We start from the raw sequence: 19,298 nt of genomic DNA, 5'->3' as shown, positions 1-19,298 counted from the left end.
TTTTCAATTTTTTTTTCTTTTACCGTACTATTTAACTAAGCAAAAATATATATTTATAGATATTTTTTTTGTGCGTTATTTACAAAGATATGATTTTTTAAAGTTACATTTATCAAAAACCGCGTCAAATGACTGTAATCAGTGTGTCACTTTTTAGTAGTAACGTCATGAAACGGTTGGCGTTCTTACTTTCACTGACCGTGGTAAGTTGTATTTCTCCAGCCAATAACAAAACCGACAAGAATCTATGGAATATTGCTTTGATTACTTCATTTAGTTAGTAATCGTAATTTGCTCATTTACCTAAAAATCGGTAGATCTGGCAACGCTGTTGAAATGTCAAAACTTTTCAATCACAAATTATACTATTTTTTTCTATGGTCAAAACGTTCCTTACAAGGTGCGGGGGCTTTAAAGGGGAAACCGGAAATACTACACGTAGATATAAGGAGTGACGTCATTATTTACGATTTAAAAATAAATACTATTTTCAACATTTTTTATTTATTTTTGCGAACGTTTTTGAGATATTTATCCTACTCCAAAATTTTTAAATATTACACGCAAACATTTTTAAAATTCAATTCCGGGTTGGGCTGGAATTCCTCATTTTAAAGATGTTCCATCAATTAGCTAGGAAAGTGATTTACTCTTTTTTATCGTGAAAAGTAAGTGGGCAGTTATAGTACAAATTGGCCAATCGCTCTTCAAGCTTTTAAAATGACTTAAAGAAGGTGAAAAAATGTCCTCATATTTTTTTCATTTTGGCGCTTTGTTACTTTAATAATTAAGTTGCAAACTTGACAATAAATCTTCTGGCAGACTTATTTTGTGTATACAAACCCCCTCCACTCCTTGCATTTTTCAGGAGCCGCCTCCAAATAAGTGTTGCTTTCCGCGAGACGCGATAACACCCGTCTATAAATACCATCATCTTGCTCGTCTCGGACACGTTGGGTCTAGCGAGGTGTGCCGCAAGGTGAGTGGGAGGGACCACTCTGGATATATTATTAGGACACGATGTAAAAAGAATCGAGGATCGAAAGTGAAAACGATCTTTTCGGGAATTTGGTCACCGGTGTAGTTGAATTCGGGCCAACATTCCATGTTAACACGAAGAGAAGAAATGAAACACTAATTTTAAAATATCATAGTTTCTAAATAAATGATCACTGGCTCTTGCATATGTAGCCTGTTGTAAATTTGAAAGTACTGGAGTGGGAATATATTTTTAAATAAAAAATATTATTGTTTAAATAATGTATTTTTTCGTATAAAATGTTACATAATACAAAATAAAATTAGGATTCATTAAGAGTAATTATTAAAATATGTACAAAATACACAAACACCTTCCCGACTGGATTTCATACTAAGGTACACCGAGGTTAACCATATCCTGGTCACCTGCTTTTCTATCGTGTGGTACAACCCGCAATGAAGTATGCACCGTGACATCTTCTATTTGGCGTCGTTTTGTATTTATTTTACAAAAGTAGTTAAGGCACTGAATACTGATAACTTCAATGAGATTTTAAACACTCAAATAAATTGGAAAATAATTAAATTGAAAACAACACCTAACTGTTGTAATTTTGGAACGTGTTATCTTTAGATAGTTCATGAATTAAAAGTAAAACAGCAATAAGGATTCATCCAATGACTAGAGTTCGATGAACTGATGGAAGCCCATCGTGATAAGATTTGGCTGAGGAAAAGTTTACTTTCCCATGAGGATTTTGCGACCAGCTCCCATGTTCTGGCCGGCTTGGGTGGCACCTTTGTTGGATCCAGCCTGGAGACCGATGATAGACTTTCCGGCGGCGATCTGTTCGTCGGTGAAGTCCCTCTTGCATTCATCGGAGGGCTTGGGTCCCAGGTAGGGTCCTTTCCATTCGGAGTGCTTGTAGGTCTAAAACGAACAAAGTAAATTAACATCGATTTCCATTTTGCCAACTTTATTAAATTTATTACGCAAAGGTGTTTAATTAAATGTTTACCTGTCTGCCCAGGGCGAAGAGTGTGCTGGTGACTTGAGAAATGTCTTTCTTGTCCCACAAGTCAACAGTTTGGAACACATCAATGTCTTGAACTCCGTAGTTCTTCAAAGCCATCTGGAAGCTGTAACAATATATTAAAAATCATAAATAAAATTGCAAGGTACTTGTCTGAAATTTTTAAGAATCTAGATAAATTATTGTGATCTGTATGTGTAACTACAATATTCAATTAAAAAAAAACAAAGAAACTGTTTTAGATTGAGATTCCAACGATGATTAAGTTTTGGTTTAGAATCAAGAATAACGTGTCGAGTACATACTTATTGATGTTTTCCATCATCTTGAACTGTCCACCGCTGGTGTTGATTTTGGAAACTGATCCAGGGGCGATCTTGTTCATGAGCTGGCAGAGAACAGTTCCGTCCTTCAGCACATCTTCGTAAAGTTCACCAGGGGGGAACTTGGCTCCAAGAATGACTTCCATCCATTCCTGGGCGTCCTTCTCCTGTTTGACATCGCGCTTACCGGCCAACTGAAATGAGACAACTTGTGAATTCATTGTCATCGCAAACAAATGAAGTAAAAAAAAAATTAATCTGATTTGAAAGAAAGTTTTTGGTAGTTAAAAGAACTTGATTTGTTTTGGAGTCCGTTTCGGGAAAAGCACAATAAGGTCACAACACACCACTTATTTTTCACTGAACACTTGGAAAATAATATTGAGCTAACCTTAGCCCTAACTTGACGTTCCAGAGACATGGTTGTTGTGGCTTTGTGTGGAGCTAGGCAGACTACAGTGGAAGACCTGAACTGACCAGCAGCTCGCTTGTGGCAGTCTATATAGGCCGAGTCCCGCCCACCCTCCACCCGCTTACCCCAGCCAGTGGAGTAGCGTCATAACTCCACGAAGATTAATTGCGAAAATATTTTTGGCTTCCTGAATAATACACGCGTGTCACGTATTTAACGTTTATTAACTTATAAAGAAATAACTTATGGATTCGAAGATGTTAGCTTCTAGAAGGATGTTGAATGGTAAAAAATTTGTTTCGATAACACTGTCTATTATTAACTGCTTTATGAAATCTACTGTTTAGTGATATTTTTTGTTTTAATAGGTACATACAGGATTTTAATGTTAATAAGTTTACATTATTATTTTTCAAATGAATTGATATCATTATTTGCATTTTAATAAGTCATTTCTGCCAAATCTTTCATATTATTTAATATATTTTAATGAATCAGTAATTTATATTGAATGACTTAAAACTGTCTGCACCAATGGATTTTTTTTTGTTAATGAAAATAATTCGAAGAGAATGGTTTGAAAGCAAATAATCGTTTTTTTTATATAATAAATTATCTTCCTAAAAAAACGCCTTTTACTGATATTTAGGCACCTATAAAAAAATGTTTTTAAATTTAGCATCGATAAATTTTACTTCTTATAAAATAAATTAAATTGACTTGTTTTGAACTTATAAGACAAAAATAAAAAAATGTTTTGATTTACCTATAATTTGTTTATTTAATAATATACACGGTACGCAGTGCCTTTTACAATACAAAAAATACATCGTTTATTGAAATAAACACTTTAAATAATATACAGTAAGTAAACGAAGCGGTTGTATATAATGAACACGCTGACATATTGTGCAAAAAAAACACTATGGCCACATGAAAATTAAATGTTAGAAAAACGTATTTTAAAAAATGTAGAAAAATGTATATTTAAAAATATATTATGGTATTAGTATATAGTTATATCATTAATCATAGATACATTGAAAAAAAACACAAATTATAATTATACCAAATTAAAGAGAATTTTTTTTTAAATGTAAAAAAAAATCTAAAAAGTATATGACATATGCTATGAGTGTATACACAAAAATAAACAAAAAGTAGGAAAAAGTAAAAAGAAAGCAAAATAAAAGTTTAAATAAATATTATGGGTAGGTACATAACAATAACCTAACAAATGTTTAATGGCTAAATCATTCTGATGGGTTCTACAAATGTCGTACTGATCGAACAATATTTAATTTAACAATGTTTTGAATATGTCAAAATGTTTGCAGACAGGCTGGATTTCCTCCCTAGGGAGTTATTTAAATCTAAATTTGTTGCAACAGAGAGGGAAATATTTTTGAGAACATTGGCTGATTAAGTGGCCACTTTACACATTCTGTATTTCCTCAGCTCTTCCTTCACAAAAACCGACAGATGGAAGAGTTGAGGAAATTTGGAATTTTAAATATAGTGGTAGAATGTTGAATTTTACACAGTTTGACATCTGGCCACTTAAACCAGACAATAACAGGTCGCAAGCCCTGTAAATGCCTAGACTTCCATATTCCTTTCTCAAAAATGTTTTCAATCTCTTTTGCAACCAATTTAGATATTAATATTTTTATAACTGGAAGCAATTTCATCCCCAATTCCACCCCAATCCCAGGAAAAACTTACTTCCCAGCAGGGTGGTTTCAGACTGGAATAAATTGCAAAGCTTAGTTGTCCATCCATTTCCGAAAACCAGTTCAAAAACCGATTAGATGCTTTTTTGAAGGAAGAAAAACGCCGATAAAAAGCCGTACATGAGTAATAATAATTATTATTATTATAAAATATAGCGTTTAAGATATTTAAATTATTTTAAAATACACTTTTAAACTTACAAACCTGGTTAGAAAGTAAATCATTTTCATCCATATTACCTAAGCCACATGGTTTTCTATAAATCCTTCCAAACAATTTCGTTGCGTCTGATGATATTTAAAACAAGATATTTAAATGTTGACGTGCGCCTACGCCTATGGAGATTTTCCGGCATCCTATATTTAGTGGGAATATTGGACGAGAATTTTCCTTCGCCCGATCCATTTTCTTGTATTCAAATTTTCCAGAATAATCTCCACGTTAGCTGACTCAATGTTGTGTTATTAGATCATTATCGCGCAAGATTTTGTTAGCGCTTCTACCAATCTGACTCATTCACCAAATCGTTCGTGTTATTTACAAAACCATAAAACGGAGGACATTTGAAAATGGAGAAAAGTATTTAACAATGCTCGAAATTCCTCTGAAATCATTATTTGTAAGATTAGCTAATTTTAATACAGCTACAGGTGTTTATAGGAGGTAAATTCTCGTGAAATGTCATTGGCTGTTATCACTGAAATAAATAACTGTATACAATTTACAATTCTGCTTAATTTGGCCATCTTTTTTGCTTTGGTCATATTATAACTACGTGAAACTACGTAGAAAAAAAATATTTATTCGATTTATTTTATTTATTTACAGTTCTTGATGGAATTCCAATGTCCCTAATTAATCATCATCAAACCCTTATCTGCGAACGATGGTACCTAGAGCGCTGCATGAAATTAAATGCACCGTATCTCGGCCATCTGTCACAGGAAGGAAAGATGTCAGTCTTAAGTTTCAGGTGCAAGTCCAAGGAAAATGAAATTCTTCAGTATTTACCACCTTAAAAACAAATATTTTATGGTGACATTCCCAGAAATTGAATCCGGGACCTCAAGCATGGTAAGCGATGCGCCAACCACTACAATACTAAGCGTACTTAACTCGATTTCAGTTTTTAGGATTTTTACCTGAGAGCAGACATCGCGTCGAAAATTCTTTTTTATAAAAGGAGAAAATTAATGTTTTAATTCTTATTATTTACCATAATATTTCGATTTTGAGACCATTTTCAACGAGTTGTAAATAATTCACTTTAGAAATCGGGAATCAAGTTGGAGTAGAGTGGGGTTCAAACCTCGGACCTCTGATTTGTGAAGTCGCAACACTAGTCACGGGACCACAACCCGACTCGAATTCGGATTCTATTGTAGACACAGAACTGACACAGACCCCTAATTATGTCCCTAATTAGATACCTAATAACTTGTATTTTCTACTTATATATTGAAATACTTGGTACACCCATTTATTATTGAACAAAATCCCCTCTACCTAGTCCAGCCATAAATACTGTTACAAAAAACATGCACTATCCTGGATTCAAACTAAAGATATGAACTCTTTTTTTCTGTGATTTATTTTGTTGCCCTTTAATAATGAGGAATATTTGTGTGTTTTTTTTATATTTTTTATTTTCTTTTTTAATTAAAAAAAAAAAATACCATATTATATTTTAAAGAATATTTTATTTTTTTCTTTCTTATGTTACACAAAAATATTATAACTGTCTATTATTTATTATAGGAGCAAAAATTCATTAACATTTTCTTGTATACCCACGAACAGGCCATGCCATTGTGGGATTTTTTGTTTACTATTATTACTATTAACATGCATTTCATTGCTATGTAATTATGATTTATTTTTTTCATACTCTATTTTATCACTTACGTTTATTGAAAAAAAAAAAAACTGTTTTTATTATGATAAAAAAGCAATTGATTTTACAAAAGTTTTTTATTACTAGGCCAACATGCATATTCCACTAATTCACAAAAAAAATCAAAATGTTCTCCTCTTGCCTTCACACAGGCCTTTAAACGTGACGGCCAATCGTCAATGGCAGCACGCACGATATCCCTGGGAAAATTGGCCACTGCTTTTTTCAAAGACCGTTTCAAGATCTCTAAATTTGGATGTCGTCTGTCACAGACCATGGTCTCCAACACTGACCACAATTTGTAGTCCAGCGGATTTAAACCTGGGCTTACAGAAGGCCAATCTTTAGCTCTAATAAACTCCGGTGTGTGATTTTCCAGCCATTGATGGGTAGATTTTGCCTAGAGCTGGAACAGAATCTTGCTGGAAGATCCAATGTCTCGAATTGAACATTGTGTTATTAAGAGGCTTAACAACCGTCTCTAGAATGTCATCTTGGTACGATTTCGCACTTGTCTTCACACCCTGCGCACAAAAATGAAGCTCAAAAGCCCCTTCGTAGGAGACACCCCACCAAATCATCACTGCTGCTGGATGATGACCCTTTTGAACTTTAGGAATGACTTGAGTGGCTTTTCGAGAGCTATGAGCATACACTCGATCATTTTGCTTGGAGAAGTTTTCTTCGATGTTAAATATTTTTTCATCAGAAAACAGAATTTTGCGTTGCAAATCATTCGCGTATCGTGAAATATTTTTTTTTGCTCTGGTCTTCCTAATGTCCCTCAAAAGGTGAAGTAAGGAAATAGACAGTGCTTTTTCGATAAGTCCCCATCATTCGGTCAGATTTGATGATGCGAGACATACTTCGAGTCGATATATTCATCTCCCTGGACAAGATTTTTTTGTTTACGGAGCGGATTTCCATGAATTCTGCTTCTGACAGCCTTAATAGCTCCTGGAGTCTGCACATTCGAGGACGTCCAGCACTTTGAATATTCTTGAACCGATTAATAGTTCGATACACAAACTGACGACTTATATCTAAAAGTTTTAGGGTGTTAAAAATGCCTCCGGTTTCTTCCCAACTTTGTGTAACGCGATTAGAGCGATTCGGTTTTCTTCAACACCCCACTCCATGTTTACTCGTTGAAGTTCAACGACTGACTAATTATAGAAATAGCGTAAGAGTTGATACTTTACCTAAAAAAAGGTTACGGGTCTCTACCTGCTATTGTTTACATTTTATGAATTTTTGAACTCGTGTAACAGTATTTATGGCGTGTAACTAGGTATATGTGTGTACACTGCTAACACATATATCCGTGTATGCAACACATATCTCCTATACCGTGTATGCAACACATGTATCCTACACCATGTATGCAACACATGTATCCTACACCATGTATGCAACACATGTATCCTACACTATGTATGCAACACATGTATCCCATACCGTGTATGAAACACATGTATCCTACACAATGTATGCAACACATGTATCCTACACCATGTATGCAACACATGTATCCTACACTATGTATGCAACACATGTATCCTACACTATGTATGCAATACATGTATCCCATACCGTGTATGCAACACATGTATCCTACACCATGTATGCAACACATGTATCCTATACAATGGATCCAACGTATGTGTCCTATAACATTATCTCTTTCTTTCGCACTGAAATATTATTATATCGCTTTTGACTAGAATTTATCAAATGTTCTTTACATAATAACATAAATTATTTCAACATGGCTGTTAGAGGGTGAAAGCGCTAATTGGTCATATAAATAAGAGGAAGTGTACCAAGTATTTCCATTCACAACTTATCTGAAACTCTAAGGCAGTAAAAATACCAGTAAAAATGATAATACTGAAAAATCACGAAGCTCTGTAATATTGTATGATATAAATATATAATATTTTGTAACCTTCTCGAAGTAGTTCAAGAGCTTCATGCATTTCCACGCTGGATATTATTAGTTGTGCATTCAGATTCAAGGGTAAAACATAAATACTTCAACAGGTAAATAAATTACTTACTCGGAAACATTATACAAATCTGTGCGTCCAGTTGGCCATCCATTACTTTAGACTTTAGACAGTTAACACATTGTATCCAGGAGCCGTATAAACGCGTGATTATATAACCACGCGTTGTGTCCCGGTCCCGCGCTTTCACGTGATTTGCCAGCTGTTCAAAAAAGTCCATTTATTGACATCCAGTGACTTTTATTAGTACTTTTTTGCTGCTGGTAAACCCGTGAAAACACGGGACCGGGACACAACGCATGGTTATTATAATCACGTGTTTACACGAATCCGGGATACAAAGCACCAAAAAAGGAGTGAGGCCCTGTATTTGTGGGAACATTGCAATGCGCAATGTGGCTCTTCATAAAGGCCAATGTTGGCAAAACTATCATACAAAAATTACTTATTTAATTATTTCAAACAAACTCAAGAAGTTTCAATTGTTTAACCCAGTATTTTCATAAATATTACACTTTTGAGAAACCCTTCACCAATCATGAAATTTCTCAAAAATGGGCCGGGTACAGGGTAAATTCTACGTGTATTCAGCCGGTGCTCCAAGTGTTAAGTGAGAAACTGAATTTATAGCTAGTTATCACAAATTTCCAATCAGCAATAAAATAAACCGGCTATTATTTTTTCAAGTGAATCATTGTATTGTTTAACTAAATATATTCCTTTTTTAATAACTACATAAATTTAATCTGCCGACCGGTTTTAGAACTTGACCGCTCCTTTTTGTCAAGGTTTAAAATAAACTAACACTAACTTAATTCTTACCAATTTACAAGTATATAACTTAAAAGTCATCATCTCCTTACACTTGTTCAGATTGACACCGGTCGGCAGATTAACCTAGCCGGACCGAAGGGGGGGATTCGAATCCCCCATGGACAGATTTTAATTCGATAACTCAAGTATTATTAAAGCTATTTGCCGTATATTTTTTATAATCGTGAAATTAATAGAAAGAAGCATTTTCCTGTTTTGTTTTTAAAATATTTGTTTTTTTTTATTTAATATTTTTTTAAAAACACGTCAATAATACAAGTATCAATTTCCCTTTATGTACATAAGCATTCGGCAAACTAACAAAAATGAATAAAATACACGAATGAGTAAAATATGTCTACGCGAAAACGTGAATAAATTATTTGCACGGTCATAAACACTTCCAACGTTTTATTCTCCTGACCCCATATACAAGTAGGCGCTGGGGTTGTTTGGTCCCCCCGTTCGGATCATGTGTATTTTTTGCATGATTAGTGAGGGAAAGGTTAAATTTATGTAGTGATTTCTCACAAAACAAAAAATTTAGTTAAATATAACTATAATAATATAACGAATAATAATTCAACTGAGAAAATCACAGAGTCGGTGCTTCAAATACTAAATTTATTAAGTTTTATTATTACACCTGACGAAAAAATTCATTTATAAGTATCTTTTAAATATTTATAAGTATTTAAATATTACGGAATTCTATTTTTTGTTCAATATATAAGTTAGAATCATTTTGTTTTATTTCTTTAACTCTTTGTAGAACATATATATTATGTTGCAAAGCTCAATATAAAACATGTAAAAGGCTGAGTGAAAACTGATTTACCAGTGTGTGTTATTACATAACTCTTGCGATATCAAATTTATAAGATAAGTTAAAGAATCAAAACCTTTATTAATGCGGGTGAGATTCATTTGACTGAATTATTTCACCCACTTCCATATTTTCTTCTCTTAATTGTTCTCCATCTAGGTCCTCTGTAATATGTTAATCATAATAACTCTCTAGAGGTGAAATCAAGTATTTATCTACAAATGTTTGGACATACTCAAAATATGGTTAATTTTTATAAATTTTAATAAATTTACTCATCTTTGTTTTACAATCCTTAAATAAAATACCTTACGCATTTACTTTATTTTTATAACATCTGAGAAGATACAAAAAAAACTTCCACGGTTGGCTGTGGTAAAAAAAAACAAATAAAAGACAATTTTATTCGAAAACGCTTTATTTTTTATCCATCTGAATGTGATCACACAAACATTAATACCAATTCAAGAAACAAAATACATTATTTTTAAAAATTCGCTGATTTTAAAAATAACATCAAATTTAGAAGAAAAAACGTTATTAATATAAATGAGCATTTTGTTTCTTGAATGGCTTTATTATTCCTATATTGAATCAAAATATTATTATCCTAATTTGAATGAGTATAATGACTAGAAAAATTTACTATATTAAAGGAGGGACAATTTATATACATACATTTGTGGACCGTCAACTTAAAATATTACATATATACAAGTTATTTTAATTTACTAAATACTTTATGGAAACTTATTTAATTCATGTATAAAGAAATCATGTAAGAGAATACAAAATACATTATTAATGGATTAATTAAGTGATTTTGAATTATTTTTTCATGGATAGGAAATGAATGCAATACTGATTTAAATTCGTGTAATAATTTAAAATAGCTCTTTTCGAGACAAAACACTACTTAAAGGTGACTTTAAATAATTAAAATTCTAGCATGACGCCAAAAAAATGTCTGAAATACAATTGTGTACGTTATTTAAAGTGCTATTCAGCCATTTTGTGTTTTTTTGCCAAACTAAATCCGACGAGTAATCCTAATATGTTGCATTTGTTTCTCTATAATGTTTATTTTAACTGAGCATTTTGATGATAGACAGAGCCAACGGAAAAATAATAAATCTAATTTTAGAGGGTTTTATAAACATTTGATGTCAGATTTAGGATTAAGCGTTGGGAATAAATCATGAATATGTTTTGGATGATTTTAATTTGCTTTATACATCTTTAAGTAATACAATTCTAATATGTAGAAATAATAAATGAGTAGGAAATGTGTTAACAGAAAAAAATAAACTTGTAAAAAATAACATATGAAACAATTATATTAGTTTTATCTAGCATTGTAAATTTTTTTTTGGAACAATTGAAATTATCTACAAAAAAAAGTGGCAAATGTTCGATAGGATATAAACTTGTTTACAATTTTTTAGAAATAAAATTCTTATTAAAAATAATACTTATTTAGGTACATTAAACACGTGATTTTTTTAATTCGTAGGTACATAAATTAATAATTTACATCTTATACATATGTGCTAATGCGTATACTAATTACATATTACATAGTTAATATTTATAAAAATTAATTTTATATTAATTTACATAAATATGTACGATTTTTACAAGTTTAAATAAACTATAAAATCTGTGGAATGCATAATTTCGCTTTGTATATAATATCACAATGTGATGTAAAGTATAATCTACTTAGTAACTATTGACTGATCATTGTGATTATAAATTATAAGGGCAAAAAATAATGGCGGTGTACATTTGATCTAAATATGCAAGTCATAACGATTATTGTAAACAAATAATTGCACAAAGTAAATTAAAATTACTTGAAAAATAAACTGACGAGATACCATAAGATAAAAAGAATTCTTTGAGTAACGTTAAGTATGGATAAAATATTTTTTATTAAAAATAAACATTTTGTTACTTCACCTGACCAAACAGCAAAAAGCAAGAGACGATCTTATCTTTGTGCTGCACAGGTAGGTACCGTCAACTATGCGATGTTTACCTTATTTTTCCACTAAAAAATAAAACAAGCCAGAAAAAGATTAGCTTTTTATAAGCTATGACATTGAATAGGTAAGTTTTAAAAGCAAACTTAGATATACGTTTTCCTCACACTTTGTAGACGTGGGTAAAGTTGACTGAGGTAGGTAAAGATGCCACAGTTGAACAGTGTCAGATATGACAATAAAACTTGGTAAAATTTTCATATTTAGCCGGAATATACATCTGAGAGGACATTAATAAAATAAAATTATTATTTGTATATACATGTATATTCTGATCTTTCCGGCTGTTAATTTAAATCTGTTATTAATTGTTTTTATAAATGTAAATAATATTATTTGAGTTAGCATAAATATAAAATTCACCAACAAGCTACAGAAAGTGGCTTGGTGGGATTTTAGTTTTAGTAAAAATATAACATTTGAAATTTAACAAAAAGTGTAATATATTATTTTAATTTTGAAAAAATAATTTAAAAAAGCTACCTAAAGTTCAACCTCAATTCCGATAAACATTTAATTAATGGCAAATCTGTGGCGGCATTAAATAGTCTGCTTCAAGAAATGGTCAGACGGCACCGTATATTAATGCATTAAAAACCAAATTGGAAAAATTTAGGAAATAAAATAATTAAACCACGGCTGTTATTCTGGATCTTCTCTACCCCTAAGAGAGTGATTAATTTGGCTATTATTTTTTTTTGCGTGCGTTTACACTTTGCTTCATATATGGCCGCACTGATGATTAAACGTCAAATAAATCGGTATTCAGGTGGCAGGAGGGACCATCTGTAATTTTTTCTGTTTTTTAGTTTTCAAAAGTTTTAATGAATATTCAGTAAATACACATAGAAAAAAATGCATCATTTAGAATGGTAATGTATCATGAAAAAATAACACTAATACATTTTAGTTTATTGATTTAAGTCTTGAAATTGAGTTTCTGCCATCTGACCACCGAAATGCGAACACACAAAATCAAATATTCAACTTTGTGACTTCAAATTAATTGTAGATCACTTTGTTGATCCGGAATATAAAAAAAGAGTTTCCCACACTCACAACACCAGATTAAAAACTAAGGGCTCCCTGTTTGTTCCCCGAATTACAAATTGCTTCGGAGAGCGAACATTAAATTGCGTTGTTCCAAGATTGTTCAATGATCTCCTACAAACCATCATTAACATGAAAGATCTTCAAATGAAAAAAAAGAACTGAAGAAATATCTTCTAGATACTTTATAGTGCCTGTTTATAAATAAATTTGTAAAATATAAATAAAATAAATGTAATATAAACCTGTCATAAAAAAAAATGTGTCCCACCGAAAAGTCTTTAGACTTAGAGGGTAAAAAATTCTTATGTGTATTTTTTAATAATAAAATAAACTCTGCTCTGCAGCGCTGAAACTGAAATATGACGATTTTAATTTAGAACATTGCGATCTTAAGCATGACCCAAAACACTAAACTAGGTTAAATTGATCAAACCGTATTAGTTATTTTCCAGTTTTTTATTTTTTATTCATCATTTGACGTTTAGTCTCAGTGTGGTCATATGCGAAGTAAAGTGTATTCGCATGCAAAAAATAAAAATCCTCAAACTTCTTTCTTCTCTACTCTTTTCTCTACCCCGCGACAAGATCCATGATAGCACCCCAGAAAGATAAGATAGGAGAGTATCTGCCAGTTTAAACTGCCCTTATTTTAATTATAATAACACGCTTTCAAATATTAGAGAAATACATAAATTTATAAAACGAATTTCGTCGAACGAAATAATAGGTACACATACATATATGTTACTATTTACAGTAAACAAACTGAGGATTCAAATATTTATATTTATTTTGGACATTTAGTTTTATAATATACTCTCTTCAGTACTTCGTATTATTTTTATAAATATCTAAGGAGAAAACTTTTTTACAAAAATAAACTAATTTGATTCAAAAACTTTCTAGATTAATTTTACAGTATCAGAAAAAACGTATTATCAATTGCTTTGCATGTTATTTTCTATACCTGTTGATTGGAATTTAACATTTTAAAAACAAAGCCATATATCGCTGGATATTAAAGAAAAAAAATGATTAATACAAAATTATGATGAATATTTAAAGCATTAACTCTTTAATTAAATAAACAAAACAACTTTATTTTTTACCACTATTTTTTTTCCACCTACCAGGTTCAAAGCTAAACAAGCTTCTTTCTCAAGGTTGACTTAACTAATGAATTATTTTCTATTTTATTTAATGTTATCAGTATGTGTTACATATAATTAAGAATAGTCCAAAAACCGCATACGCACATCAAACAGAAGGCGACTCAACTATTCATAAATGAGTAGGTTTACGTTTTGACCCATTAGTTTCTTTGTGGACGTCGCTCAGTACCCAACTTCTGATTTGAATTCAACTATGCCGTGTTGTGTCCTTTTAAAGTTAAAAAATACTGCTAGGATCTTAAAGAAACAGGATGCAATCACATTTCGTGTGTAATTAGCTAATGAATATAACTACATTATTTTACTAAAATTACATTATTTTTCCATTTGTCAGATGGTCGAAAAAACAAAATGGAAATTTCATTAGTGTTGCCAGGGTAGTTATTTTTTTTACCCTTTTTGCTCATCTAATGAGAGAATTGATGAAAATTGAATCTCAAATTAAACAACAATGTGGTGGAAGTTTGACCGACATTATCTTCAAAACATCAAATATTATTTGACATGATATAAAAATATCCGTTTTATGTCAAATAAAATTTGTTTTATATTTTAAGTTCAAAGTTCATTAATTCAATTACTCTTATTAAATGACTCTTTACCTATCTACTCTGTTGTGTCATTCAATGTTTCCGCGTGCACAATAAAATTTTAGAGAAATTAACAGACTGTTTTTTTTTACCTTACATTTGTGTTATGGTTATATTCTTCGTGATCTGGCAATATTACCCGGTGACTTCAAGTATGCGCGCGGCGAAAGTGTGTCGAATTATTGGACACAGTCCGATGTATTCAAATATGATTCTACGCTCCCTCTGGACTATTCTTAATTCTATGATGTGTTATCAGTACGTGCTTCAAATTTAAAATTAACATTAACTTTGTGATCAAAGATTTTACTAAATGTTGTTAAATATTTGCATATAAACACTTACCGACTTTTCTATGTTTTCTGGTTTCGAGACGTACCCGTCTTTCCGTCAAGACGCCATTTAAACTAACATTCTAATTATTTCTCTTTATCAACTATTTCTCCCACAACATCAAACATTTTCACAAACTAATCAGTTCATGTAAGGGTTGCCTACTAAAAACATGTGGTTTGAAATCGGCATGCTGGTTTTTTATTTTTGTGCAACCACTATGGTGAAGGTGTACAGTGGGTTTTGCATGTTGGTTTGATTGGTGTCCTGACGTGAAGTAACGGGTACGTCTCGAAACTGGTACACAAATATTTTATAACATTTAGTATTACAAAATTAATCAATTAGGTTTATTTTAAAAATCTACGTTCGGGAAATATATTTTTTAATATTTATTTCGATTTTATAATTGTTTTCAAACTGTAGGTACAAAAACAAATAATCTCTTCTACACATTTTTAATGAATTATTTGTTTTATTAATTTTATTAATCTATATCCAAATGAATTGTCTAAATAATTTGTTATAATTATGGTTCTTAAGTCTGTACAAAGATCGTGGAAAATTTTCTGGTTGCATAGTAAAAGAAAGAAAGAGTAAATAGTGTTAAATGTACTATGAAACAAACTCTTTTTTTGTGCAAAAGTTATTCAAAAATATCCAAATATTACAATTTACCTTAAAATATTTTTTGTAATAATAACATGTCAAAAAGATCCACCTCTGAAATTTAGCCCTTTGGCCTGTTGTGGTGCAAAAAATAGATAGCCGAACTCAAAACTGTATGTATTTTAACAACAAAACCGCCAGAGTCATAGAAATTATACTGCTTTTAAAAGAAGTAGATTTTTCTCTTCTTCAAAAGTCCGGACGCGGAATCTTAAATTTGATCTTCTATTAAATACTATCATTAGAAGATGGTACTGGACAATTTAAGGTGTAAGATTAATATTATGACTATATCTTCTAGAAGAGGTGGTTATGTTTCGGGAGACTATTCATCTGGTCCGCCAGGAGGTAAGGAGAGCCGGCGAGGAGGCTGGAGAAGGCGGCGTGGTGGGCGGATAGGCCCCCGCCGCCGCCCCCGCCCATGCCGCCGCAACCCCACTTGTTGTTGTTTGTGCTTAGAGGCGAGTCGTCACCGAGCTTCACTAGAAATAAAAATAAAACAAATATAAGACGGCTTTAAAAGATAAAACCTTTCAATATAGCCCATTTAACGATGTTCCGTTATAATGGTCAACCTGTACCTAGTAAATTCATGTTCCTTTCCATCTAACCATCCCTTTATTCAACTATTTCAGGAGCAATATTTATATTTATTCCAAAATAAAATCAGTGCACGTTGGTGTTAGTTACGACATGTGGCTTATCAGCACGCTGGTTTTATATTTTTTTAAAGGTTGCAAGTACGACTATGGGATTTGCATATTAGTGTCCTGATGAATAGACGGGTACGTTTTAAAACCGGTAGACACAGAAAAATCATTAAGTGCTTGTCAATCGTAACTGCTTCAAATTTAGATCTAAATTTGTTGCAACAGAGAGGGAAAACATTTTTGAGAATGGAATATGGAAGTCTAGCAATTTGCAGGGCTTATGACCTGTCATTGGCTGATTTAAGTAGTCACTTTATACACAGTGTAACATTCACCATTCTGACTATGTTTTAACATTCACATTTCCTCAACTCTTCCATCTTTTGAATGTTGTAAAGTAAACGAGCTGAAACCCTTATCGTGTGAGTGAGATTCATCCGGCTGCACCAATTCACCTACTAGGCAACGCCTGAAAACAATATTCCAATTTTTATACACCTTCATTTATAAGCCCTGTAAATGCCTAGACTTCCATATTCCTTAAATATGTTTTCTCTCTCTCTTGCAAAAAAAATATATCTAACTAACTCCTTAGGGGTGCAAATTCAGCCAGTCTGCAAACATTTGGACATACTCAGAACATTGGTGAATAAACTACTGGTGATCTAATTTCGGCAACTCGCGTTGCCCTCTTCAGGGTTATATAATAACTAAATATACATACCTAAAAGAAACAGTGAACAGTGGGTGTCGATAAAGATAGAGAAGGGAGTAATTGTGTTTAATGTAGGGTTAGAATTTTCATAAATACCTAGAACTTGTATTGATACTTCCGTACAAAAAATCTAAAATGTTTAATTTCCTAATTTATGAAATATTTTTAATGAAATAACATATCGTACATACTAGCTTAGTTTTGTAAATATGCGAATTATCGATTATATTTTTTTAAAATAAAACACTTTGTAATTTTTGCCACATAAGATTTTAATTTAAAATAACAATACTCGTTTCAGATATTCTGAATTACCCATGATTCAGAATACCTAATTTAGAAAAGATTATGATGTATTAAATTCTTATGTCGTACAAATTACAAACTGGTTTATTTTAAATAAATTCAAAATATTTTTCCACAAAGTAAATGCTGAAACAAAAAATAATATTCCAGGGTGTAGTTGAACTATCACACGTATTTTGATTAAACAGCTATCTCTCAACTTCAAATAAATTAATGAGCAAAATTATTCTATAATAAATTATCTTGGAAGTAAATTGGACAGTTTATCCTGAAATAAATGTCCATTCATTTATTCAATGGTCGTATAACATACACTCTTGAATATGAATTCATTATTATCGAATACTAAAATGCATCTGACAAAAATGAAAAATTCTCTTAACTATAATCAGACATTGTGGTTGTGATTTCCGTTTCACTTTTAGTATGTGGTTCAATGCACTCATAATAAAAAACAATTTTCTCTTACAATAAAAAAAAAGTTTGATTTTTCATTAACTAAGCAACATTAAAACGGTGTTGTCGGGAAAAATATGGGTAAATCAAGATAATGTAAGACAAAATAAAGCTTTTTAGGTTTTGTTATAAAGAAAAAAAAACATTGATGATGGTGAATTTATTTAATCGATTTACGATAAAATTGATGAATTGTTATGATCAGTTAAAATTATTTTGAAACCCCTTTTGTAAAAAAAATAAATAAAATACTTTGTAGTATTTATGCATTTGTTGTATTGCATCTTGGGTTAAGGTTCTTCTAAGGCATGCGCAACGTGTGTCCAAGCCAAGTCCACCACCGCCTTCAAAACGCTAGTTATACGAGACTGCTGCGTCCGTTCTCGGACTTCAATGTTAGTTATAAAATCGAACCACCTAATATTTTCCTCGAGCACTTACTCGCATAACTCAGAAGTTATATGTAAAAACGTACTAGTGAATTTTGGTTTAAATTTCAATCTTAATGGTAGCTAAGGTAAAGAGGATTGATGGCCAGCAGACATTAATTGCCTGCCTGGCTATGCATGAACTATCATAATAAAGATTCTTCACGCCGCGCGACCGAGAAGACATTGCAACAAATCGACAGAACGAGGAACATTGAAAAGTTTTGGCTGAAGATTCAAGTGATACAATTAAATTAAAGAACCGCAATGTTACGAATTTCATAACATTATTGCAATGATCATATATACAATGAACTGTGAAACATGAAAAGTCAAATCAACATCGGGTATTCGGTCTGATTTCTGTTTTACTTGTGGAAAATGGTGTCACTCAACTCAAGAATATGAAGTATCACGAGCAATATGACGCAACGACTAAATTATTTAGCACTGAGAGCACATTACGAGTGAATACTTTGACAACACGAATTAGACTTGCCCATGAAAATGGGCAAGTCTAACTCGTGTTGGTGATAATTATTTATTTATTTATGTTATAAACAATGATTAATAATAAAAATAATGTGACCTCACTGGAACTACACGTTTTTACAATATTTTGAGTTTGTCCAAATGTTTGTTGACAAAAGACTGGATTTCACCCCCCTAGGGAATCATTAAGATTAACAAATTACAACATGGAAGGAAAACATTTTAGAGAAGGGAATATGAAAACCTAGACATTGACAGGGCTTATGACCTGTCATTGGCTGGTTGAAGTGGCCATTCACTATTTTGCCAATGTTTGAACAAGAAGAAGATTAAAAATTAGAAATTTGTTTTCAGGCGTTGCCT

At 31.8% G+C, this 19,298-nt stretch overlaps 2 protein-coding genes across 3 annotated transcripts in view; both read right to left on the bottom strand.

Moving 5' to 3' along the window:
- Positions 1–1,248: 1,248 nt before the first annotated feature.
- Positions 1,249–2,812, bottom strand: Mp20 (muscle-specific protein 20 transgelin). 2 transcript variants are annotated; one of them, XM_088227134.1, is made up of 4 exons: positions 2,730–2,812; positions 2,321–2,532; positions 2,001–2,121; positions 1,249–1,912 (listed from the first exon to the last, which is right to left on the bottom strand). In XM_088227134.1, the coding sequence occupies exons 1-4, from the start codon at positions 2,757–2,759 to the stop codon at positions 1,721–1,723; spliced, it is 555 nt and encodes a 184-aa protein (XP_088083260.1). In that variant the 5' UTR covers positions 2,760–2,812; the 3' UTR covers positions 1,249–1,720. The 2 variants fall into 2 exon arrangements, with proteins under 2 accessions (XP_088083260.1, XP_088083259.1); XM_088227133.1 differs by having other exon boundaries at positions 2,321–2,812.
- Positions 2,813–16,185: 13,373 nt separating this feature from the next.
- The window catches only part of LOC148281164 (uncharacterized), a gene marked incomplete at its 5' end in the record, with an annotated part of 111,302 nt that continues 108,189 nt past the window's right edge, over positions 16,186–19,298 (bottom strand). Inside the window, one exon of the mRNA XM_088227159.1 lies at positions 16,186–16,370. Within this exon, the coding sequence (XP_088083285.1) occupies positions 16,186–16,370 (185 nt within the window). The remainder of the gene's footprint in view (positions 16,371–19,298) is intronic.

This window comes from Micrasema longulum, unplaced genomic scaffold (genome assembly GCF_059751315.1).
Source record: "Micrasema longulum isolate JH-2025_06_02 unplaced genomic scaffold, ASM5975131v1 h1tg000489l, whole genome shotgun sequence".
NCBI classification, from domain to species: Eukaryota; Metazoa; Arthropoda; class Insecta; order Trichoptera; family Brachycentridae; genus Micrasema; species Micrasema longulum.
Note: the sequence above shows the minus strand (reverse complement) of the source record. Positions and strands in the feature narration are given on the sequence as shown.